At 40.6% G+C, this 25,444-nt stretch overlaps 2 protein-coding genes across 2 annotated transcripts; one reads left to right on the top strand and one right to left on the bottom strand.

Moving 5' to 3' along the window:
• Positions 1–4,680: 4,680 nt before the first annotated feature.
• On the bottom strand, positions 4,681–13,848 carry pex3 (peroxisomal biogenesis factor 3). Its single transcript, XM_083933539.1, has 12 exons — positions 13,664–13,848; positions 11,659–11,790; positions 11,467–11,548; positions 10,753–10,796; positions 10,523–10,644; positions 9,972–10,038; positions 9,788–9,842; positions 8,956–9,094; positions 8,796–8,866; positions 8,586–8,708; positions 8,311–8,407; positions 4,681–7,573 (listed from the first exon to the last, which is right to left on the bottom strand). The coding sequence occupies exons 1-12, from the start codon at positions 13,734–13,736 to the stop codon at positions 7,490–7,492; spliced, it is 1,089 nt and encodes a 362-aa protein (XP_083789665.1). The 5' UTR covers positions 13,737–13,848; the 3' UTR covers positions 4,681–7,489.
• Positions 13,849–15,214: 1,366 nt separating this feature from the next.
• On the top strand, positions 15,215–19,987 carry adat2 (adenosine deaminase tRNA specific 2). The gene is made up of 6 exons (XM_083934228.1): positions 15,215–15,408; positions 17,162–17,266; positions 19,287–19,437; positions 19,521–19,627; positions 19,735–19,807; positions 19,952–19,987. Exons 1-6 carry the CDS (start codon positions 15,337–15,339, stop codon positions 19,978–19,980), a joined length of 537 nt encoding a protein of 178 aa, XP_083790354.1. The 5' UTR covers positions 15,215–15,336; the 3' UTR covers positions 19,981–19,987.
• The last annotated feature ends 5,457 nt before the right edge of the window (positions 19,988–25,444 follow it).

Here is a 25,444-nt window from a genome sequence, read left to right as displayed (position 1 = left end):
TGCGTGGTGTTATATTATTATTTTGATAAAAAAGTCACAAATATGTAAGATATTACTACAGACATTCCTGCTCCTATGTCACAACATCAAACACATCATTTCTGATCAATTCTCCATCATAAAAGTCCCCTCTTGTTTTATTTAAAAGTTTTTTTTATGACGCAGCAAAAATCAGGAAATGCTGGTTTTCACCAGCAGTAACTTAACGCTTTTAAAAAAACATCTTTCTCTGGTTTCGAGAGATAGTTTCACAACACATGCTGAACTCCACCTTATCATCGACTCAGCACTTCTGGAACCTGGACTGACGGAATACTAAAAAGGTAATCAGGTACTTTCCACAACATTTGGTAGTGTAAAATAAAGAGATCCTCTGCCAGAGGTTTGTCACTGTTATGTTGTGTTCCCACCAGACATGTAAATTCCCTTTGTGCTGTGTTATTTCGCACAATTTGCACCACTCAATTTGAAATATTTGAATTTGTGCAGATATGCTTATGATGCCGATTTCCTGTGTTTACCATCGTGCCTTTTAGGTTTTGCATCTATTCGTGTCTCTGCACAACGTTGCATGTAATCGCGCCTTTGAGTGGAGATTTAAAACTACGAGGGACAGAGCAGTCAGTCAAAATAACAGTGCAGTAAAGTGTTTCCAGAAAGAGAAACTATATAATACATGACTGTCTTTTAATAACAAATTATTTCAGATGTCTGATAAGCAGGTTTTAGCCTCAGAATCTGAGAGACTTCATCATATTAGAGGCTGATGGAATAAACCTCCTAATAAATGCAGCTTTGCATATGTGAGGATACCAAGAAGTAAGTCCAAAGTCAAACACTTAGTGTAATGTATTATTTCATTCTTTTAACCATTTAATCCACTCAACCGCCAATAAAAAAACCCTGCCTCTCTACTCCTTATAAGGTAAAGTGTCAGAGGGTCAGTAGAGAAGATGAAGTCATCTTTTGAGTCACACTCAACCAGGAAGAAAATTAATGTCATTATGTGTCCAATTATATATACACACACACACACACACACACACACACACACACACACACACACACACACACACACACACACACACACACACACACACACACACACACACACACACACACACACACACACACACACACACGCACACACACACACGAGGACACAAACTGAACACACTGAACCCCTTTGACAGCCAAAAGAAAATCACTCATTTGTTTGGAACTCTTATTTTTCTTATATTCATTGGGAATCAACATGGCTTCTTCTGTATAAATTTGTAACATTATTATAACTTTATTTATTATAAATATTATTATAATCGTTATTATTTTTAAAGATAGTTATCACACACACACACACTTACATGCATTTGACTAAAATTACGGTTCAACCTTTTAAAAAGTGATTTTTAATTCAAAATTCTGAGTCTTGAAAGTATTTGCAGATGACTGATGGATGTTTTGACCCTTGAACGGATGTGTGTGTGTGTGTGTGTGTGTGTGTGTGTGTGTGTGTGTGTGTGTGTGTGTGTGTGTGTGTGTGTGTGTGTGTGTGTGTGTGTGTGTGTGTGTGTGTGTGTGTGTGTGTGTGTGTGTGTGTGTGTGTGTGTGTGTGCGATGTCTCGTTTTTAGGGCTGCTGATATTTGGTCTGCTGGCTTTGCACTCTCGTCCTGATAAGGCATTTTCAAAGTTGCGCGAGAATGATTTGTCACCACAGTTCCTGTTGATTCAAGGTCAGAGGGGGATATCTGTGCAAAGTTTTGGCTTTATGGAAAAAAACAATTAAAAACAAATAAACTTTGTTTGTGGCAAAGAAAATACAAAAAACATTCAGTGCATGAACACCACGTACTACTGAAAGAGTGGATTCATTTTTGAAAATGTTAGAGTCTATGCTCTTAAATTCAACACTAAACATAACAATAAAAATGTCTCATGACAATATACAGTAAATATTTGTTTAATACAGATGTTAACTGCAGGTACAGAACCCATGAACCTGATAAATCTATCTGGATCTCTGAAGGGATGTGATCACGATGTGTCCTTCAGATGACCTGACTGAAACTCAGACACACACACACACACAGACCAAAACTAATGATGCATTCAGGCGTCAACCTGTACAGTGAAATATCCCCAGGAAGTTCCCTCGAAAAGGCTGATAAGGTGTTAAGGTTTATGAAACCCGAGTTAAAAGTCTGGACTTTGAACTGGACGTTGAACTTCAGCTTAAACACCTATGGGAATCGATTGCTATGAAATAAATACACTTATGTTTCCCTCAGGATGAATTGTAATAACTTTGAGCTAAAACTGATGACATTCCCATCAGCTACAAGAATACTTTGTTTTTAGTGCAAATATCAGCACCCTAAAGCCCTATTCGGATGGGATTAGTTTGATGTGGGGATGTGGGGTAAGGTCCTTTTTACCAGAGGTTTTAGTCCTGTCTGAATGCACCATGTCTGTAATTATTGTACATTTGTAAATTAACTAAAGATAATAAATGGGAGCAAGCTTCAATTGAAAAGGTGTTGTAGGGGTGTTGTGCTGTGCAAATATAAGAAGGAAAACTGAACAAGACACAAAGCAAAAGGAGGTGAGAGGAGGCCGGCTAACCAGGACGGGTGGCACACCGGGGCCAGGTGTATTAGAGTAGGAGCACAGTGAAGCTTATGGCATAAACAGAAGTTTAACTACATTGGTTGTGATTGGCTAGTGGGTCCTGCTTGTTTTCAACTGAGAAACTGCAGATTTATGCCACAGTTTTAGACGCATCAGTCAACTCTGTGGAGTGGGCGGATTCTGAGGTTTATATCATAAAAAATGGACGTATACCTCTCCGTTGAGGCCCTATCTCTCAACTTGATCCAATCGCCCTCTCCTACGGGAGTCGCCATCTTGTCAAACTTTGACTCTAGCTTATTTCCTCTTACCAAAAAAGGGCATGTATGTGACGTTGGGGGGAGGGAGATACGTCCATCTGGCTGATGTTTACCTCAGAGGAGGACTGAGGGCCAGAGGCTAGATGTCACTCAAGAGGCTGCGCCCCTAATTATTCATAAACTTTAACCTCCAATGAAATAAAAACTAGCCTGGTACAAAAAAATTCACCCCCTCAGTGTTGTCATGGGGATATGATGTAAACAAACAGCTTAGAATGTTTTTACCAGGCCTTAAACAGGTTTAATGATGCTGTAAAAACGGCTTCTTTAACATGGGGGTCAATGAGAAACTGCTCGATTATGAAACCTGCCCCTAGTGGACACTCAGAGAACTGCAGTTTTTGGCACTTCCTTATTGGATCCACCAGGAAGTCTCTGTGGTGGGGGCTTGGTTTATATCTTGTGTCTCTGGGTCACATACAGGTGTTCTTTGGATGCTTAGTCCATCTTGTGAAAGGCTTGTTGCACGATGGGCGGAATATTCTCTCAAACATATCAAATACGAGTCTCCTTCAAAAACAAGGTTTGCCTCATAGAGCCTGAAGATCTGGGACCTGCTGCAACATGTTTGTCATTAAAAAATACATATTGGCAGGTAAAATAAAATACAATAATGCTATGGTGTGCCTGGGCTTGTTTTTGAAGGAGACTTGCATTTTATATTAGTTTCAGACCGATTCAATGAGCTTTTTGCATGCTGGAATAAGCACTTATTTTAAGTAGGTGTTTAACATGTGGTGTTCATACTGGAAAAGTGATTGAAGGAGGTAAGTTGATGTTGAAATAGAAGAGCTACTCGCAAAACATGTTGGTGAAACAGCCCCACACAGTTTTTGGAATAAAAAGTATTAGACAAACTGATGGTTAGTTAGCAGTGTCACCACAATGTCGTGGTGCATGACTTTAAACTAAATAAACTGATAAAATATGAAGATTTTCTTTGTATATTACTATGAACCATTATACAGGTGAGTAGCTCAAGGTACAAGAACTCTGTCAAGAGCCGTAACACACAGCGTATAACTCTAACTAAATAATGACCAGTTCACAGGCAACAGGTGTAGTTTTAGTGTTAAGTATGTCCATCACCTTAGTAAATATCAGCAAACTCATACACAAAAACACATTTTACAGAGAAAAAGCTGAGCACTCGCATCAGGTTTCTATCAGGTGCTGATGTTCTTCTTTTTGTCTTTTATTAATCCCAACTTCACCAAATATGGTCTTTTTTACAGCACTTTAAGGAGGTTTGTTTCATCATCCTATAAAATAAAGGAGTGGTCTAAAAGTACAGCTGGAGGCGTCATGTTGATCTGAAAACTAGAATGGGAACACTGTGATATCCTTGGGATCCCACGCCCACGATGACTCTGATTAGAAAATGCCATATTTCCATTTTGGAGGACTTTTCCTTCCTAAATTAATCATCCGGTAATTAAGAGGTGACATCAACCACGTGTGCGTTATGACTCAGCGCTTCAACAGCAGTTTCCAACATCAGTGTTTTCCAATACATTGGCTTTTCAAGAAACCGTATCCTGCTGCATATGGCGCCCCCTGTTGACACAATAATGTCCTGTCAGCTGTTGAATCAATAACTGAAGGAAACCCTTTCACATATTTAACTGAACTTGTAGTTTGAGCTTTTAAATCCTTAAAGCACAGAGAAAATGAAACAAAATATATATATATTAAATCACATTTTATTAGCTCTTCAACAAATTGCTACAAACAGATGTTTTAGCGGTCATTCAGGATGTTATGCATTAAAAGAGCATAACGTCGTAGATTACATAGAGATTTACATTCTCACATGACATGTGTTTATTATGTAATCCAGGGATCAGTTAGAATAAGTTATCAGATGCTTTCTTCATCTCCTGAGAGGGTAAACGTGCACGCGTGCGCTGACAGAAGCATCATCATCATCATCATCATCATCCACAGACTGAGGGAGGTGAAGAACGTCACCGCTCTTTTCACAAACTGGTTCCTGGTTAATCGCAGCAGCCACCACCGAATGCATTTACGTTTCAGAGTTTTAATTTTTTCAAGCCCCAAACGGGAGCGAACCTATCATTCATATCCTCTTAATATTATCTAAAAAAAAATACAGAACTTTAGAACTGTTTTCATGTTCTTGGCAATATTTTTCCCCCAGGTCAAAAAATGTACCTACATTTTATAGATTACTGATGTTGTCCTCCTCAATAGGTTTTCTTGACGTTAGACAGCGATACCTCCACAGTGGCTGGACAGATTTTTTTTATATTTAAACTGCATTTGAAACATTTATTTATTGTAGTGTATTGTCATCAGTAGTGTTTACAGAGCTGCCACCCCCCTGCTCCAGGTGTGTTAATGACATCTCACTTAGCTCAGCACACCTGATGTGACTCAACTAATCAGACGTGGGCGGGGCTGAAAATATTCCGCCCTTTCTTTGGCTTTGGATGACAGTGTCGTCATTTCCCAAACAGAAGGCTCTTCAGCTTTTTAAAGAAGTCCCATAAATTCAGTAAAAACAGAAAAAAAAGAAAAGAAAGAAGTGTCAGAAACAGAGGAATGGGGAAAACAAGTGAGGGAGTTAATTCCAAAAATATAAGCTCCCATTTGTGAGAGAAAAAAAACCCAACTTAAATATTGTCGACAATAAAGGTAAATATTTGGATGTTATCCATCCATCCATCCATCTTCAACCACTTGTCCCTGTCGGGGTCACAAGGGGGCTGGAGCCGATCCCAGCTGACATCGGGCGTGAGGCGGGGATGTTATTAAGTTGTAATAAGACCAGAATTAACTAACTTCAATACTTTCAAAACAATTAGATGTGAATATTGTATCATTTTGAAACATGCGGTATTGAAAAGTATTAAAGTATCGATACTTCTGAGCCATTTCAGGATGGAGACCAGGATGTAATACCAAATGGAAAATAGAATTGGACTAAAAATGAAGGAATGAAGTCCTTCTGGTTTCTAACACCAGCTGGAGAAGAGCGGCGCCCCCTGGGCATAAGTGGAACTACACTAGGAAAATAAGGATTTTAGACACTGTATTAATAAATGCTGCAGAACAGAACAGAACTGGGTGTTTTTCACAACATTTTTAGGTTTTTTGACTGCATCAAAAGAGGCGAACGGCTGCGTGTAGAGCAGCAACTATTAGTAGACTAATTGAAAATAAACAGCAACTATTTTGATGAATCATTTCATGCAAACATGTTAGGAAATGCTGTTTTTCAGCCTCTCGAAGGTGAACATTTCCTGCTTTATATCATGTGGAATATTGTACTTTTAATCACCTCGGACTTTGAGAAACTGAGCTTTTTTAAAACTACTTACAATCCATTAATGTAGAAAATAATCTGCAGCTCAATCAATAATAGAGCAACTATTGGATTAAACAATCAAAAACAAATCAATAGTCAACTAATATGATAATTGATTAATCGTGTTGGAACATTTTTAAATCAATATTCTCTGTTTATTATAAGAATCTTTGAGTTGTGGACAAAACAAGACAATTGAGGACGTCATGTTGGACTATGGGAAAACACTGATCCACATTTAACCATTTTCTGACATTTTTGGTCCAAACAACTAATCGATGAATCACGAAAGTAACAAGCAGATGACTCAATAATAAAAATAATCCTTAGTTGAAGTCCTCGCTGTGTGGTTGTATTTTGGAAAAACAGTAACTACATATAACAGCAGCTAGACTGATATGAGGTTATTAATAAATGTGTGTTATTAAAAATAAGATGTTGAACAGTGAAAGTTTATGAATTTTTGACAGCAAATTCAAATTGGAATTAATTAATAGCACTGGCCGCTTCTTCGTCTTCTCGCTCTTCGATAATCATGTTTTTAAAAGTTCTAACATCCTCAAATTACCTTGAAGATGCTGCGGATTTTGACAAGAAAAATATAAAAATTTAAAAACACTGAATATGACGGCCCAACACATCCTTCTACCACCTGGATTCATTTGTGGGAAGAACAAAAACAAACATGAAAGACCCTTCTGATATCCAAACACAGCCCAGGTGCACACCTCCAGACATAAAACACTCACCACCGCCGATAGAAAATGGGAAAATCTGCAACATCAAAATCTTCTTCTTCTTCTTCCGGTGTCGTTTGGTTTGAAAAAGAAGAGAACAGTAGTGGCCGATCCTTCACCACACTTTTAGACAGTCTCTTTCGGGTAAATAAAACCACATCACCAGGCTCAATAAGACTCCAGTTCCCAAGATGCGGTGGTCCTCGGGTTAATCACGGGCTCTGCTGTGACTACAAACCCGGTGCAACGTCTCCTCTTCCTCCGCCACTTCAATAATCCATAATGGCTCTGCTCACAGAGGAGACACACTTTCTGTCCACGCTTTGTCCTGGACATTTCTGCCCTGAATCTGAGTCTGCAGGATTGGTCGGAGGAGAAAAGTGTCTAACAGAAAGGAAGGGGCGATGAACAGTCCAGCTTATATCATTTTGTTTTCATCCCTCTTCTTTTCGTTCTCCTCATGTTTGGTGGATTATTTCTGCAGCTCCTGTGGCGCGCTGAAGGTCTCGTACACGTTGGCTGCAAACTCCTTCACCTGGTCGTTCATTAGCAGTTCCTGGGGGGACACGGCGGGACGTTAAGAGAGAATCAAACACTGATAAATATTGCTTTGTGTATATGGCTTTAAAAATTGATTGGTTGGGTATTTTCTAGGGCTGCCTCCGACCAAGGATTTTCTTGGTTGGCCAGTGGTCATCATTTAGAGCGATTAGTCAACCCCAACCCTATTCCCCTCACCCTGTCCAGTATAGCCTCAGCGACTGAATAACATAATTCAACATAATTAATAACCATTATATAAGTGTGCACAGCCGCACTTTAAGTCTGCCGCCTGTTTATGACACCGGCAAATTATTTCAGATTCTAATTCTGGATGTGTCAGAAAAAATCAGCAAGGATGTGGGCAAGTGAGAGGTGATGTTTTTCTGCAAAGTTTGCATTTGACCTTCTTGGGGTCGTCCTTGTTTTTTTCAAAGTGATCCCATATTTTAGACGTCTTTCACGACATGATTGGCTATTTATTGCTAACGGTCTAACCGCGATGGAAGGAACCTGCCTGCCGTGTTTTAAAAAAGCACTGACAGTGAGTGTCACGACTTTCTGAATCTGGCCCTTTATATTAAAAGCACTCCAGCTGCCAGTCACATTGATTTTCACAGGAAACAGCTCCAAATGTTTTTCTTTTCCTGCGACCAATGGACTAATGAAATTTTGGTCGTGGGCAGCCCTAGAATTTTCCCCATCTTTTAATGCACGTTTCTCCGCTGTGAAATTTGTGAAGCCTGGTTTCACCTGAACAAAGTCGCTGGGCGTCTCACTGCAGATGGTGTTGATCTGACCGTTGATGATGGGGATGATCTTCGCCAGCGGCAGGCTGATTGCAGACAGACTGGACACACGCAAACAAAGTAGCAGATATCAACATGGAGGTCAGTTTCTGCACTTAAATAACAACAAAAGGTGCATCTTTTTCTTTATGTAAATCATGAAACAGTCAAACCATTTGTGGTTCTTACACATAAAATGTATGTACATATGTATAAAAACAAATCAGTCAAGCAGCTGACCTATCAGTTGCAGGGGTGGAGGCAGAGTCACAGAGAGGTGGGCGGAAGAACTCAGCCAGGTTATCAAGAAGACGAGAGAAACCTCGGTGGAAACTGGCGTTCAGGACAGTGGTGAAGTCCGGACTGTAATCACAAACACACATCAGGATCACAGGACACACACACACACACGTCTACAGGTGAACAAACAAACACAGGCGTGGCGTTTACCTGTCCAACATGTCCCTCGTCTCGTTCAGCAGTCTGATGGTCACGATATCGTTTTCTGTCAACCCACACGCCTGCACACAAGAGAAGACCTGATTGGTTAAACCTCCAGATGCTGCATCTGTGAGTACTGCGGTGTTTCATACTCTGTGTGTGGAGCGACCTGGTCAGCGAGTGCGTTCTCGTCGTCAGCCAGCATGTACCAGGTCATCGGCCGCTCAGAGCCAGCCTCCACCTCCGCTCTGATCCAACTTAGCTGCTGCTCCAGCTCCAGCAGAGACAGGTTCTGCTTCAGAGACACGCTGAAAAGAAATCATTATAAAGTCACTTGTGTGAAAAAAATGTTTTTATTCAAACCTGAGAAATGTGAGCTTCATTGTAAATGAAGTATCTTGGCTGTGATTTGAAAATACCAAACATCAAAACGTTTATCTGACTTCACTTTGTCTGTTTGTGTCTGTAGATTTCTCCTAAATTCACCAAAAGTTAGCATTAGATAATGCATTATTTGCATATGTCAACATAACATTTCAGGAAACTTTTCAATTAAAAAAATATATATTCTTAACGTCAGTAATGAACTGGGGAAGTGAGAGAGTTGTGAATGAACGTTGAGCATGCGTTTTGTTTTGCTGTTAAAGAGATGAACCAAAAACAGGGTTCGTACACCTTTTCCAAGGTCAAATTCAAGCACTTTTCAAGCACTTTCAAGGTCCATTTTAAAGGTTTTCAAGCACCTTACAGCTGTGGTAAATCACATACTGTATGAATACAGTGCTATAAACAACTAAAATTGTGTTTAAATTAAATTTCTATTCTATAATTTGTTGTGAATGAAATGCGGATACAATTTCAAGCACTTTATCCAAAGTTCAAGCACTTTTCAAACCTTGGAACACATTCAAATTCAAGCATTACCACGAATTTCAAGCACCCGTGTGAACCCTGCGAAAATAAAAGAATGCAAATAAAAATGATTAGTTACAGAGACTCACCCTCCCAGAGAGTTCTGGACCGCTCTCTTCACTACGGTCATCAACTCTATCAGACCTGGAGACGGACAGGTGAACATTATACTGACAGGATGAACAGAGTTAAATAGTGTGTGTGTGTGTGTGTGTGTGTGTGTGTGTGTGTGTGTGTGTGTGTGTGTGTGTGTGTGTGTGTGTGTGTGTGTACCGTCTCCCAGTAGATGCTGTATACTGGACAGGTACTGCTGCTGGACATCTGGGGGAGCCAGAGGAGTCTGGGAGATATTTTATAAGGTTGTTCAATCACAGATATGTAAATATTGCTGTTACAATCAGAACAGGAACCAGAAAACGCTGCACGTGTTATTGCTTCAGGAATTTGTGGAATAAATAGAACTGACAACTTTTATGTCACCATGTTACGCCAACCTGGTAACCACTTTTAAAAGTTAGTGTTGAGCCCTGCATAATATAAACTGTGCTTTGTGAGTAACCTAAAAGGTGCACCAGTAAAATATGTTCGGATCACAAGAAACTGTGGATTTTCTTTGTGAGAAACACAAATTTTTTGCTTAGATTGGAGCTGCAGCTGTATGTTTTCAGGAAGTGGCAGTATCATGTCAAATATTTACATAAAGAAAATACACGTCAGCAGTTTTAGAGCAGTCTAATACTGTGATCGGCATAACTAACAGTGCTGCGTTAACATTGACACTTTGATTTTACAGGTAAAAGCTTGTGAATATTTATGTTCCTCACCATCGTGTTCTTGCCCACAGAGTTGTCCAGGTACAGGTATCCTCCGATGATGTTTAACTGGACTCGGAGTAGAACCACCAGCATGCAGGTGCTGTACACCGCCACGATGGTGCGGGTGAAACCTGACCAACACAACAACAAGCAGCAAAATATATTATTATTCATGACTAATTAGTCACAGCTGAGTGATAAACTGTGTGTGTGATGGATTAGTGAAGAACCAAACTTACTGAGGATCTTTAAATCTTCCCAGATCTCCAGTTTATTGGCTGGTCTGTGAGAAGGAGGCAAAAAAAGATGCATCAATGTTTTTGATTTACATCATCACAACTGTGAGTCTCACTGCTTAAAACACCCTTTCTATGTCTCTATATACTGTAATAAACTGTTTGATCTATTGCAGGGGGGTCAAACTCAGGCCTGTGGGCCAAATCTGGCCCGCTGTGTAATTATATTTGGCCCGCAAGATCATATCATGGTTCTCTGAGAGCTGGCCCGCGAGTATAAAGCACATACACGTCTACTTTTCTGTTAGCAAACATGAGCATCCATGCTACCAGTCTCTGCAGACAAAGTTAATCCACCCCTCCACAAAAACGACCAAAAGAAAGATGGAGAACAGGATCTTTCAGCAGCGGTGGGAGGCAGATTATCTGTGTCTGAAGGTAAAGAGCTGTTTGTCACCGTGGCTGTTATCAAAGAATCAAACAGAAGAAACACCACGACAAGAACAAGGACCTGCACTGGAAAGGTTCTACAATACACATCTGGAGAGAAGGGAAAACATGCACATTTGCAGTCTTTTTTTGTTTGTTTGTTTGTTTTTAGTAAATATTGAGTTTGGCCGAAAACGTTGTCCCAGTTTTGAAATTTGGCCCACTGTGAATTGGAGTTTGACACCCATGATCTATTGCATCTAAAAGGTAAAAGACACGTCTACTCACTTGGCCTTGAGTAGTGCAGTGAGGTTTTCTGAATTCAGCTGACTGATGATGGCTTCTCTTAGTGGAGGGAGCATGGACAGCACTGCAGCACACACAAAATACACAGTCAAATCCAAAATGTTTTATGTGCTGAGCAAAGATGAACCAAAGGACTTCTAAAGGGATTATTATTCATGTGTGTGAAGTCAGTACCGGTCATGTTGCAGGTCCTCTGGTTGCTTTCAAAGTGGAACTGCCGTCTGGCCTGAGCGATGTACTCCGTCGCCTCCCTCTCCTGGATCTCACTGATCTTCTTCTGGGCATATTTACCCAAGAAGTACACTCCTTGGGGTGTACACAGAATAAGCATTAATTAGGTATTAACTGTTACTAACATCAAGAACAGAAAACAACCCTCCATCACACTTAGTCAGCGTTTAAGGCCACCAGCAGTCATTGGGCTTAAGAGCACTGATGCATTTATTTGGAACTCATGCAGTCAAAAGTGTTTTAAATTGTAATTGGATTATTTTTGTTTGATTTGATTTAATTATTTATTAAAAAAAAATAAAAACAGAAATCCTCCGGTAAATCAGATATGGTCATACAGAAATGATCATATTAAAGAATTACAAAGCATAGAGAAACATGAGAATAACAAATACTTGATTTTGTATCTTTTTTCCAACATGTCTGAGTTTACACTTATTTAATCCCACCCCTTCTCCATAATTCAATGTTAGTTAACAACTTCATCCGTCATACATTCATTTTAATTACTTTTTATTGTTATTATTTCCAAACCATTTTTTTAACTTTACTTCCCAATTGTTTAACAAAATACAATTTATTTCTCATATATTTATATCAAATATACATGATCATTTCTTGCATTTGTATTTAATTTGATCCAAAATTATAGACTTATTTATATACTTTAGTATCCAATATATAGATTAAATAATAAATTACAAAAAATAAATAATAGGTAAATAACCTAGAGTAAAAAAAAAAGAAATTACGAAAGAATAAATAAAAATATGAATAAATAAACATCATTTATTTGAAACATTAGCAGCACAATTGATTGCTTTCCAATGGCTCCTGAGCGCTGCAGAAGCAAGTGCTTGGTTAACAAAAATTCATTATAACAAAAATCATAAGCAGTTTGATAAAACAACGACAGATTAACCAACTCAGAGTTTCCATGGAGACACTCGCTGGTCAGCAGATATGTCCAGGAATCAGAATCAGAAAAGCTTTAATGTCCCGCAGACGGGAAATTCTTTTGTCACAGCAGCAACAGAATATGACAAAATAAGATAAAAAATAGCAAAAATAGATAAAAAATAGCAAAAATAAGCAATGAAGTTAAACTTAAAAAGGGAAGAAATAGAAATAGACATATGTACATATGCACATGATGTAGTGCAGTTGTTCTTGTTTTGTTTGTTTGTAAAAATGTGATATGGAGTGAATAAATATGATTAAATAAGTCCAAATAGTGCAAAAAACAGAAGTGACCTTAGTACAGGCATATTGCACAGTACAGGGTACAGGGTACAGGATGAGGTCAGTAGTCTATTGGGAGCAGTGCTGATGGTAAAGTCTGACAGCAGCAGGAAGGAGGACCTCTCCTTCGCACACTTAGGGTGCATCAGTACACTTGACATCGTCTCCTCACATTAAAGCTTCAAAGAGGCTTCGAGATGAGTTAATATGCTGCTAACTTGTAGCATGTAGCATTTTACTAAAGGCGTTAGTTCTCGTCCGTAAGTGCTGCTCTCGTGGATGAAACGTCACGCCAGACTTCATTCAATTTTCTGTCAATTTAAACGTCTTGCTTGTTTTCAAACTGTTATTAAAAGTAACAAACAAATTACTCTTATTGAAATTATTTTAACGCGGTATACAACCAACCCAATACGCAGTGTTAATTCAAGTTTAAAATGTTCTTACCGCAGTTATTTAGTATAAAAGTAACGTTACACCTGCTTATTGAACACCTTTATGTTTGAAATTGTAATAATTGGTATATAATGTGAATGCCGAAGTGAAAACAATACTCTTAGACTCCTAAACGCTATTTAAATATATTTTTTAAAGCATGAAGTCTACCGGTAAGCAAGAAAATGTGATAAATCGATATGTTTTCAGTGTGGTCTTGCGTGATGCTAAGGTTAGCTCCGAAGCTAACGTTAACGTGAACACCAGTTACCTCCAACTACAGCTCCCGTGAAAATAAATTTCCTTTTGTGGCGTTTAACAAAATTCCAGACAGATGAAAACATCCTCAGACGGGGGGAGGATTCATAAACTACAACTCCGAAAAACACTCCGCACTTTTCACTTTGTGCGGACTAGTTTACGGACATGTTAGCTGACGACTTTTGGCTAGTTAGCGACTCGTGCTACCATGATGCTAGCTGTCAAAGGTGTGTCGGTGAAGCAAGGCAGAGTAAATAGCACAGGTTCCGGTTGTGGATTTCAAAATAAAACAAGAATTGAGCTCTCGACGTTGTGTGTCTTGTAAAACTATATTATACGATTACATGTACTCAAACTGAAGACAAACCATACATAGCAACCACACTGGTTATTCTGGTCATAATCACATCACAATTGTATAAGCTACATACAACAGGACAGTGGCCATTGGCACTTGGAGCACAAAGGGTTCCAGTGACATCATCGGCCTTGTGAGAGGTTAAATACCTGGATCTCCACACCAGTTAGTTGGACCAGTCCCAGCCTGGTCCTGGTCCAGTCCCAGCCTGGTCCTGGTCCAGTCCCAGCCTGGTCAGTTGCGTACATGAACTGATGAGGCCTCTTGGATGAGAGGTGAAACGTCTTCCTGGACAAACAACCAGGTCCAGTTGCTTTTGACTGAAATTGCTTTGGGGATAACGATGACCTGGACAAATGAGAACATTCACAGACTTACAAACTACATAATACAGAATATAAATAATATAAAAGTATATTATAGTAATAATAGAGTAATCAAATTTAAATGAGGACATATTCCAAATGAAAGCCTGCCCACAATATTTTATATAGGTTATGTAATCATATTAATATTTGCCATTGCAACAAATCTGATATTGCTATTTTTATTATAGTTTTTTTCAATATATATATATATATATATATAGATATACATTTTTTTTTTTGAAGGACCATTTAAATTGTGTTATTTAAAATTGTGACCAGATATATACTGGAATACCTCAAACACATCTTTGGCACATGTTAAAATGTTAAACTAAATTCGTTTTTGAGGCACTTGTTTTACATCGTTTTCATGATTTTTCAGGTGCACAATTAATTGCTCTGGTCTGAGAGCCTACACCAAATATATAAATATATCACTATATAATTATTAGTAATATATATATTCGGCCCATAAAACCCTCTATAGTATTAGTCAAAACAAACAAAAGGCGGTCACAATGGATAAAGTTGCAGCCCCCTCCATACTACTAACACAGAAATGGTAAAAACAGATATTAAAAATCTATTCATTCAATTAAATTGTTAAACAATTAGCCTTGAGTCTGTCAAACCCTGACACTTGGGGGTATACACACATTCAAATTAAGTTTATTTTTATTTTATATGGAAACTATCATAACTTCCGGGTTTACATCCAGTTAACTGTTGTTAGCTTGACGCAACTAAACGTCAACATGAACGTGATGACGCACAGTGCGTCGATTAGTCGTCTGTATCCGGTCCGTCCAATATTTTCTTCCCCCGACCCGTAAATCACATGTGAACTACGACGGAAGAAAGCCAGAAACTAAGAAAAGCGAATAAATGAACTGCAAACTTTTACAACATGCGGATATTATGACTGTAGTTAAGTCGAGTTAAGTAGCAACAGTTGCCATGGGAACAGAGGAGATTTTCTATCCGAGTGAGGAGGAAATAGAAAAGTGGATGTGCAGCGCGTTTTACATGGTGAGTGATGAATAAATGAGTTATTAATTCAGGTAACATCACAGCCAAGTGACGTCGTGGTTTAACATGTTAAAGATTTACAGTTTTATATAACTGTTCAAATTCACCTTAAGAAGTGTCCATTTAATGTATGTAAGCAGCATGTTTTAATGAGTTAAGGTTTTTTAATAATACATATAATAATATATTATATCATTATATATTAAAATCATAGCTTTGCTTTAATATAGTATAAGTATAAAAATGCGTAACAAATATGTACATGAGTTTACATACTTTACATGAGCTACAGATAACTATAATAAAAAGAATTCAATTATTAAAGAAAAAGTGCCAAATATTTGCAGTTTCAAACCTTTTGTAGACGAGACCATTAATAAATTAATGTAAAAAGAAATTGACAGCTTTATTTATCGTTATTATTATTGTTGTTGTTGTTGTTATTATAAGTGTTGTAATTGATGTAAACGTGTTGACCTGATGTAAACGTGTTGACCTGATGTGTTGACCTGATGTAAACGTGTAGACCTGATGTAAACGTGTTGACCTGATGTGTTGACCTGATGTAAGCATGTAGACCTGATGTAAGCGCGTTTACCTGGTGTAAACGTGTTGACCTGGTGTAAACGTGTTGACCTGGTGTAAACGTGTTGACCTGATGTAAACGTGTTGACCTGATGTGTTGACCAGATGTAAGCGTGTAGACCTGATGTAAACGTGTTGACCTGATGTGTTGACCTGATGTAAGCGTGTAGACCTGATGTAAGCGTGTTGACCTGATGTGTTGACCTGATGTAAGCGTGTAGACCTGATGTAAGCGTGTAGACCTGATGTAAACGTGTTGACCTGCTGTGTTTACCTGATGTAAGCGTGTAGACCTGATGTAAGCGCGTTTACCTGGTGTAAACGTGTTGACCTGGTGTAAACGTGTTGACCTGATGTAAACGTGTTGACCTGATGTAAACGTGTTGACCTGATGTGTTGACCAGATGTAAGCGTGTAGACCTGATGTAAACGTGTTGACCTGATGTGTTGACCTGATGTAAGTGTGTAGACCTGATGTAAGCGTGTAGACCTAATGTAAACGTGTTGACCTGATGTAAGCGCGTTTACCTGGTGTAAACGTGTTGACCTGGTGTAAACGTGTTGACCTGATGTAAACGCGTTGACCTGATGTAAACGTGTTAACCTGATGTAAACGTGTTGACCTGATGTAAACGCGTTGACCTGATGTAAACGTGTTGACCTGATGTAAGCGTGTTTACCTGATGTAAACGCGTTGACCTGATGTAAACGTGTTGACCTGATGTAAGCGTGTTGACCTGGTGTAAACGTGTTGACCTGATGTAAACGCGTTGACCTGATGTAAACGTGTTAACCTGATGTAAACGTGTTGACCTGATGTAAACGCGTTGACCTGATGTAAACGTGTTGACCTGATGTAAGCGTGTTGACCTGATGTAAACGTGTTGACCTGATGTAAGCGTGTTGACCTGATGTTAACGTGTTGACCTGGTGTAAACGTGTTGACCTGATGTAAACGCGTTGACCTGATGTAAACGTGTTGACCTGATGTAAGCGTTTGACCTGATGTAAACGTGTTGACCTGATGTAAGCGCGTTGACCTGATGTAAACGCATTGACCTGATGTAAACGTGTTGACCTGATGTGTTGACCTGATGTAAACATGTTGATCTGATTTTAAACGTGTGTTGACCTGCTGTAAACGCGTTGACCTGATGTGTTGCTGCAGGCCAGAGATGCTCTGGAGAATGGAGAGGTACCGGTTGGATGTCTGATGGTCTACAACGATGAAGTCGTGGGAAAGGGACGCAATGAAGTCAACGAGACCAAGAATGTATGTTTCCTGTTTTCGTGTCTGAGAAAACTAAAATGTCTTTTTTGTTTGTTTTTATCATGTCAGCAAAAACACAAGCTTATCTAGTCACCAAAACATACACAATAATTTGATATATGGCTAACAATCTGGGGCAAAGCAATTATATTTATATATCACATTTAATGACAGGTAAACTCAATGGCCCTCATTTATCAATCTTGCGTGAAAACGGGCGCAGATCTGAGTGCAGAATTGGTCGTATGGCAGGACCCACGTGTGATTTATGAAACCGACCAATCTCAGCGTATGAATGAGCGGGCCTTGATAAATGCTGCGGCTGAAATCGATCGTCATTAACATGTTACGCCCTTAAATATTCCTGGTTCGCAGGCCTCGCCCACTGAGGTCAAACACGGAGAGGAGAAACACTGGGTAGAAGAGAAACTTTTCCGACACACAGATCGGCATCCTGACATCCGACATGGAGCAAAATAAGGACGTGCTTTTTGGCAGTCTTAAGAGTGGAATAAAAGGGGCCCATAAAAACGCTGCATGGAAAAGAATAACGGAGGCAGTCAACCCGAAGCAGCGCTCCACTGTGACCCGTGTGCGCCTGTGCGCACATGTGGACAGGTGTTGTGCCGTATTCAGCACCCCTGCCGTGAAATGCACCCCCCGCGCATCATAGGTGATATTCTGGATCAGAAGGCTGTTGTTTCCACCTATAGGAGTAGTTTATATACAGGTAACCCAATTAAAAGCACACACTTCTGAACCTATGAATTGCAAGAAAAGCTTGGATTATATTTAGGAAACGCTGAGTCAAATACATTCAACTTGCTCAAAAAATCCATTTAATTCACTTTGTAATTATGGCTGCAGTGTATTTCCACAGAACATACAAAAGGTGTTGTTTTGTGTTCGCTATTATCCAAGTTTGTGATTTTAAACTCTTTAAAATAGTTTAAAGACTGTAAGTAACCAATGTTCTGACCGTTGTGGGTTACCTGTATATAAACTACTCCTATAGGTGGAAACAACAGCCTTCTGATCCAGAATATCACCTATAATGCGAGGGGGTGCATTTCACGGCAGGGGTGCTGAACACGACACAACACCGGCGCTCTTGCTCTGTATCGGGGTTTGCCAGCGGGTTATTAGGTATTCCGTTAGAGGATACCTTTGTCACCTAGAAGAACCATACCAAGATGTTAATCATCTGATACCTTGTTTGATTTAATGCAATTTATCGAGGGTAGCCACCAACCGAGGAGATGACTTTGGCTCTGCAGTGCGCTTTCCTGCAGCCGCGCGCCAACACATTCATTCATTAATTCATATTCAACCGCTTGTCCCTGTCGGGGTCGCGGGGGTCTGGAGCCGACCTGTTTTGAAATACAAAAGAATCGTGTGTTCCCCCTGGTCACCTCGCCACCACGTTTAAAAGCGACAGCTTGGCATCACAAATCACCTGTACATTTATGGAGTGGTAGTTTTTGCGATTGATGAATGCGTAATCATTCATGGATGGTGCCTTCAGACGCACACGAGTACAATCAATTGCTCCAACCACAAGTTTTAGTTTTTTTTAGTTTTTTTTTTTTTATTAGTTTTAAGAATCCGTTTTGATCTGTTCTTAATATGTGACTGCTTATGCTTAATGACAGCTGAGGTTTGTTCATTATTATCAGCCAGATTTTTCTGTGCTGCACCGCAAATACACAGGCTGAAGTTTGCGTACACGATCTCAGACCAGACGTGAGATTTGATCGTAGCTCACGCTCATGTCCAAATTGATAAATGCCGAAGTTTGCCAGGAAATGGTCGTACGCACGTTTTTCGGCCGTACGTTCGTTTGATAAATGAGGGCCAATGTGTGCACATGGAGAATATCTAATATCTTGCATCAAATAAATGGAATTTAAAGTTCCACTTATTTATATGTATTTATAGGCATTTTAACCTTCACTTCTTAAAACATGCTCTCCAAGCTGCACATACATTTGTGTGTGTGTGTGTGCGTGTGTGTTTGTGTTAGGCCACTCGCCACGCTGAGATGGTGGCCCTGGATCAGCTCCAGGACTGGTGTCTCCGCAGTAACCTGGATGTGAGCAGCGTGTGCCAGCGAACGGCCCTTTACGTCACCGTGGAGCCGTGCATCATGTGTGCTGCAGCCCTGCGCCTGCTCAGTATCCTCCTCCAACACTGTGGATGTGCGTGTGCGTGCGTGTGTGTTTGTGTTGACAGCTGTTGTTCCTTCACCAGCTGGCAGACATCCCGGTGGTCGTGTACGGCTGCAGGAACGAGCGGTTTGGAGGCTGCGGCTCGGTTCTGGACGTTTCCTCTGCAGACTTACCTCAGACTGGGAACACATTCCAGGTTGGTCCGTCATGTCTTTTCATGTTTGTCTGATTGCCCTTTTTTATTTGTGTGTGCAGCACTGTGCGTGTGTGTGTGTTGATGTGTGCGTGTGTGTGTGTGTTCAGTGTGTTTCAGGCCACAGAGCAGAAGAAGCCGTAGAGATGTTGAAGACTTTCTACAAACAGGAGAATCCAAACGGTAATTAGAAATGTGTTTCTCTTCTTCTTTTTCTCCCCTCCCCTTTCTTTCCTTTTGCATTACTTTTCTTAACTGTTCTCTCTTTTCCTTTGCCATTATTTCCTCTCCTCTCTCTAACAGTGTTCTACTTTCTGCCTGTTTCAGCCCCGAAACCCAAAACAAGGAAGGACTGAAGTCTGCTGGACAAACTAGCTGTATATATTCAGTTTTTATAACCTTTTTTAAAGATTTCTTTTATGAAATAAATTACATTTTAAATAATCTTCTGTGTCAAACGTCAGTTGCGTTTCCATCAGTGTGGCAGCAGGGGGAGCAGTACACCTGCGGACTTCTCATTAAGGAAGTGTGTTGAACACCCACAGGACAATCTGCTCCTCATGAACCACAGCTCTGTGTCATCACATGTCAAGTTTTATCCACTCATAACCCGAGATTGTCCGTGTCAGGCGCACTCTCACTTACTGGAAATACTCTGTTCGGTTCAGGCGAGGAGTGGTGCCCGGGTAGAGCGTGCAGGAGGCAGGACGTGACGCAGATTACACCGCTGTTTGTACATTTGCCATAAACAATCGAACTTCTTTCTGTCCCGTGGATTTGTCTGAAGATTTTTGGCGTCGGCCCTTACTGACAGAAGTTCCTGAATCTCGTCGTCTCTCCAGTTTGACATTTGTCCATGTCGGATGTTTGTTTTCTTCCAGTTTAGGTAAAGTAAAAAAAGGAGGTAAAGTGTGTTTAATGTCCGGACCGTCTGATTCGGACGTTGGCGTCCTCACATACAGGTCCTGGGGTAATGTTAGGGTTGCAGGGCACGTGTGAAAGGGGCTTTAGACAAGCGTGCGATGCGTTCCTGCCACAGGAAGGTTTTCATCGTCACCCTTTCCTCGCCACCTTTTCTGACTTGCTGTTTTCTATTGGGGGAATGTTAGGTCAGCTTTTTATGGAAGAGATAACTTCTGTGATGAGTTGACTATAAGTAAACGAAATAAAACTGAATTGAAACTGCAAAAAAAACAACTAAAATGATCAACATAAGAAAGAGAAATTTAGCACAGGGCTGAAAAATGTAATAACATTTACTGTAGGTGTTGGTTCTTAAACTGTAAACATGAAACACACCAATACTGCTCTTATTTTCGTGTGTGTGTGTGTGTGTGTGTGTGTGTGTGTGTGTGTGTGTGTGTGTGTGTGTGTGTGTGTGTGTGTGTGTGTGTGTGTGTGTGTGTGTGTGTGTGTGTGTGTGTGTGTGTGTGTGTGTGTGTGTGTGTGTGTGTGTGTGTGTGTGTGTGTGTGTGTGTGTGTGTGTGTGTGTGTGTCTAGCAGCACTTCTCGACAGCAGTGACCTTCACAACTGCTTATACGGTAGAACAACTGCTGACAAATCAGAGGTTTCACTTCCTCTCAGACTTAAACACACAACAATAATACAGTATATGTGTGAGTGTGTGTGTTTTCACATTTCTGCAGTTGGAGGGAGCGTTGAAGAAACTGTATGGGTGTGTAAATGCTTGCTTGCGTGCGTGTGTGCGTGTGTGTGTGTGTGCGTGTGTCTGTGTGTGGCGCGTCAGAGACACTGCCGATTGTGTGTTTCAGGTGTCCTGCTGTTTTTTTGAACTCTGACTTCACACGCTGTCTTTCTGTTTCTATTTTATTTTCACTTTGTTTCACTTTTCTCCACTTCCTTCCTTCCTGTTTCTCTTTCAGCCCCTCTTTATTCCTTTCTTTCCTCTTACATATTATCTTTCTAAATGTCTCTTCCTCCTTCCCTTCTGTCAGTTATTGTAAAAGTTTGTTTTAAAATTTCTCCTTCCCTGTTTTCCATCCTTTAATCCTTACATTTCTTCTTTTCCATCCTCCCTCTCGCCTTCATTTGTCATCCCCTTCCTTCCTTTGTTCATTTACATCCTCTTTTACAACTTCCTTCCTTTTTGTTTTACTTGCTTTCTCACCTTCTTTACTTCCTTCTTAATGACTCATTTTACTTCCCTCCTTAGCTTCCTCCCTTCCTTCCTCAACCCAGTCTTCCTTCCTTTGTTCATTTCTATCCTCTCCTTCCGCCCCTTTTTCTGTTACGTCCCTCCTTCCTTCCTCACCTCCTTTACTTCCTTCTTTCACCTTATTTCCTTTCGTCTTTCATTTTGGTTTTACCTCATTTTGTCCATTCGATTTCCACTCATTAATGTTTCCCTTCCTTCCTTCCTAACTTTCACCATATCAGTTTCCTCCTTCAACACTTTGTGTGAAATACATGCACAATTATCATCGCTGAATTCATCACATGTGGCGCAGCTCTATCATAAAGGCACGTGTGCTTTTAATGCATACATTTCACATCAACAGCGTTTCTCCCTGTTATTCCGAGGATGGTTAAATCACAGATAATATCCACCAAATTAAAAAAAAAAGGGGTTTGATTGTGTGTGAAACTGGCGGAGGAGTCCGGCTCCTCTCTGCTCGTTAGCATGTAAATCTATGCTAATGAATGCAGAGCAGAATATTCCAGAATGTTTTAATGTGTCACCTCACAGAGGAGGAGGTGACGTGTTAATGAAGAGACGACACACACACACACGCACACACACACTTACCGTTAACCGCTAATGAACGGTTTTGTGTCAAACACTCCTTACCAAACTGACAGTGCGAGGAGTCACACACACATTTACACACACACTGTCGAACACCAAAATAAGCAGTGTAATGTGAGATGTCATATTATGTAAAGGTGAAGGAACAGCACTGACAGAGAAAATAAAGTTTGTTTTTTAATATTCCACTACCGAAGGACATGAGACGAGGGCGTTTGTTTTTAAGCGGGAAGCAGACAGGGGTGGGGAGTTTGGTTTTGTGTTGACAGGACGTGTTGCGTTGATGTGTTTTGTGGTTTCACTCTTTTAACCTTCACACTCTAAAGAAGAGGAAACCAACTTCAATGGTCTCGCTCCACCATGCTGCTCAGCGCTAGGGGAGGGACCAGACGCTCAGCAGTGCCTCACTTTCTGTCTTTGCTCCATTCTCACTTGGTCAGTCGTCTTTTTCTCTTTTTCTACGGCACGGTGGTGTGGTGGTTAGCACTGTCGCCTCACAGCAAGAGGGTTCCTGGTTCGGCTGGGGCCCTTCTGTGTGGAGTTTGCATGTTCTCCCTGTGTCTGAGTGGGTGCATTTCTCCAGCTTCCTCCCACAGTCCAAAGACGTGCATGTGTTAGGTTAATTGATGACTCTAAAATCACCCGTAGGTGTGAATGGTTGTCTGTCTCTGTTTGTCTCTATGGGTCCTGTGATAGACTGGCGTCCTGTCCAGGGTGTACCCCGCCTCACGCCCGATGTCAGGGCGATGTCTCCAGCCCAGCGGTTGAAGATGGATGGAATCCACCGTTCTGTTTTATTCTTCAGTCAGTTACAGTGTTGTTCGGAGACGGATTCAAGGCAGCAGTCCAACAGTCTCTTTGCTCAGGACGAGTTCCTAACCGTGTGGAAGGACCTGGAAGTATCCACGTTGAAGCCATTAGAGCAGGTGGAGTTCTAAAATGCTAAGGAAAGGTGCTTCAGTGCTTTTTTATCCCCTTCAGACACATTTTACCATCCTTTACCGCCGTCTCACGAGTCTTTGCTGCAACATTTAAAGGTTGACTAGTGAGAATGAGCAGAACACCGCCATCTAGGGTTTCAAGATCGTAGTCGCAACAACAAAAAATAATTCCAGCCCAGTATCCTACAGGAGACCAGAGTCTGTTTGAGTCTGTTTGAACCCATCCCCTCCGGCAAATCGCACCATAAAAGTATTGCAGAGGAGTTTGACTGACAGTTACCATTAGCTGTTACAGCTAAGTAAACATGAAAGTTAGCTTAAAGATCAAGGAGAAACGAAGTGTGTGCGTGTGTTTCAGGTGTTTTTTAAACTCTCTCACTTTCTCTTTCTATATCTATTTTAATTTCAATTTTCTCTACCTCCTTCCTCTTTTCTTCCTTCCTTCTATTCGTGGCTGACAACTTCCTTCTTCTCCCACTTCCTTCCTTCCTTTGTTAATTTCTCTCTTTTCCTTCCTGCTCATTGTTTATTGTCATTTACAACTTCCCTCCCTGGTTCCTTCCTTCCTGTTTCTCTTTCAGCCCCTTTTTATTCCTTTCTTTCTTCCCTCATAGCCATTTTGCCGTGTGTTTTAATGCTGTTTCTCTCCTTTCTCTCAGTCCATGGAGTGAATCTTTGGCCTATACTGACTCTGGTTTTTGCCCGTCTCCGCTCACTCAGCTGCTGGGACAAATAAGCAGCTGCAGGATCGGCAAACTCCATTTCGCCCAGTGCCAGCCTACAGTAGCTGCACCCAACAACAGACAACCCTGGCAACCTACAATGCCCAACGCTATTGGCTGCTACACTGGAAACAGAACAGGACAGAAAGTCATTTTCAAACCCATAAAAGTTTTTTAAATATTAATTCAGACTAAATACATTTTTGTATTGAAAAGCAATACTTTCATATTGTACCCCTAAATCGCCCCGCAGTTGTATGTTTTTTTTAAAAAGCTTTTAATGAAGATTCTACATATTCAACATTTAAAGCACAGGCTTACTACAGCTATTCATGAAAACAAACAGATGTAAGAATTATTTTCAGAAGCTCATAGTTATTAGCTTTCATGTGGATGAATGAGTGGACAGGAGGAGTGTGAGCAACCATAGTGTGACTGCTAAAGCCTATATTCCTCTTTTTAAGCTGGTAATCAAGTCATATTATTCAAGCGGCTCAAACATGTTTCCTCTGTAGGACGGCTAGGTTCAGCCTAAAGTGGTGGTTATACGCCGATATAGCTTCCACGTCAGCGGCATCTAGTGGCTCGGCCCGGCCCGGGGTTCCACGCATGTGCATTTCCTGATCGATTCCAGGTGGTGGCCCATCAGTGCTGTGGTCTTTCACTCTACCTTTACTCTCCTCATCCTACCTTTTCTTCTTCACTTTCTTCTCCTTCTTGGCAAACCGTCTAGAGATACAGACCGGTGCACGCTGGAACAACTGGACCATGCACAGTAGGTGCGCTATCATAAAAAAATCTAAGTTGCACTTTTAGCAAGTGTAGGCCTAAGAGAGGTCTGATCCTCTGAGCACCGCGTTTTCTTTTACGAAAAACCTTTGCATCTTTCCTTGACCTTTTGACATTTTCCATCAAGATCAAGTTAAAGTGTTTAGAAAAAAACAAAGGACGTATTTTTTTTTTGACCATTTAACAACCTTAAGGCTCCGAGCCTTCATGCCTGGACAACACAGGTCTCCATTTTATTATGTTCTGCTTTATTTAGACAGAGTGTGAGCTAATATGAGAGAGCGAGAGCGAGAGAGAGAAAGAGACGTGTGAGTGCTGTTCCTTTCATGTACTTAATTGTGTTTGAAGTGTGGGATTCCATGGCGACAGAGAGCTGGAAAAGCAGTTAGGAGGATTGGCTAAATTTTAAGACATTTTCTTCTCCCATGTTCACCGCTGTGACCCAGCCACCGTGTGCGAGTGTGTGAAACCCATCCAGCAGTGTGAAGGAGGCCAAACATTAACTCATCAGTCTCATGGTGTGATTATCAACTTTCCACATTGTTACTGACTGACACACACACGCACACGCACACGCACATGCACACACACCGCTCTGAC

Source organism: Echiichthys vipera, assembly GCF_963691815.1.
Source record: "Echiichthys vipera genome assembly, chromosome: 19".
In the NCBI taxonomy this organism is placed as follows: Eukaryota; Metazoa; Chordata; class Actinopteri; order Perciformes; family Trachinidae; genus Echiichthys; species Echiichthys vipera.
Note: the sequence above shows the minus strand (reverse complement) of the source record. Positions and strands in the feature narration are given on the sequence as shown.

Excerpts from the sequence above, each read along its gene's own strand:
- pex3 (XM_083933539.1), bottom strand. The coding sequence starts at position 13,736 with ATGTTTTCATCTGTCTGGAATTTTGTTAAACGCCACAAAAGGAAATTT. Across the intron at positions 8,867-8,955 it reads AGAACGCACTCGCTGACCAG|GCGTGTGGGTTGACAGAAAA; the intron begins GTCGCTCCACAC and ends TCTTGTGTGCAG. Across the intron at positions 8,709-8,795 it reads ACGAGGGACATGTTGGACAG|TCCGGACTTCACCACTGTCC; the intron begins GTAAACGCCACG and ends TTGTGATTACAG.
- adat2 (XM_083934228.1), top strand. The coding sequence starts at position 15,337 with ATGGGAACAGAGGAGATTTTCTATCCGAGTGAGGAGGAAATAGAAAAG. Across the intron at positions 19,628-19,734 it reads AGACTGGGAACACATTCCAG|TGTGTTTCAGGCCACAGAGC; the intron begins GTTGGTCCGTCA and ends GTGTGTGTTCAG. Across the intron at positions 19,808-19,951 it reads CAAACAGGAGAATCCAAACG|CCCCGAAACCCAAAACAAGG; the intron begins GTAATTAGAAAT and ends TGCCTGTTTCAG.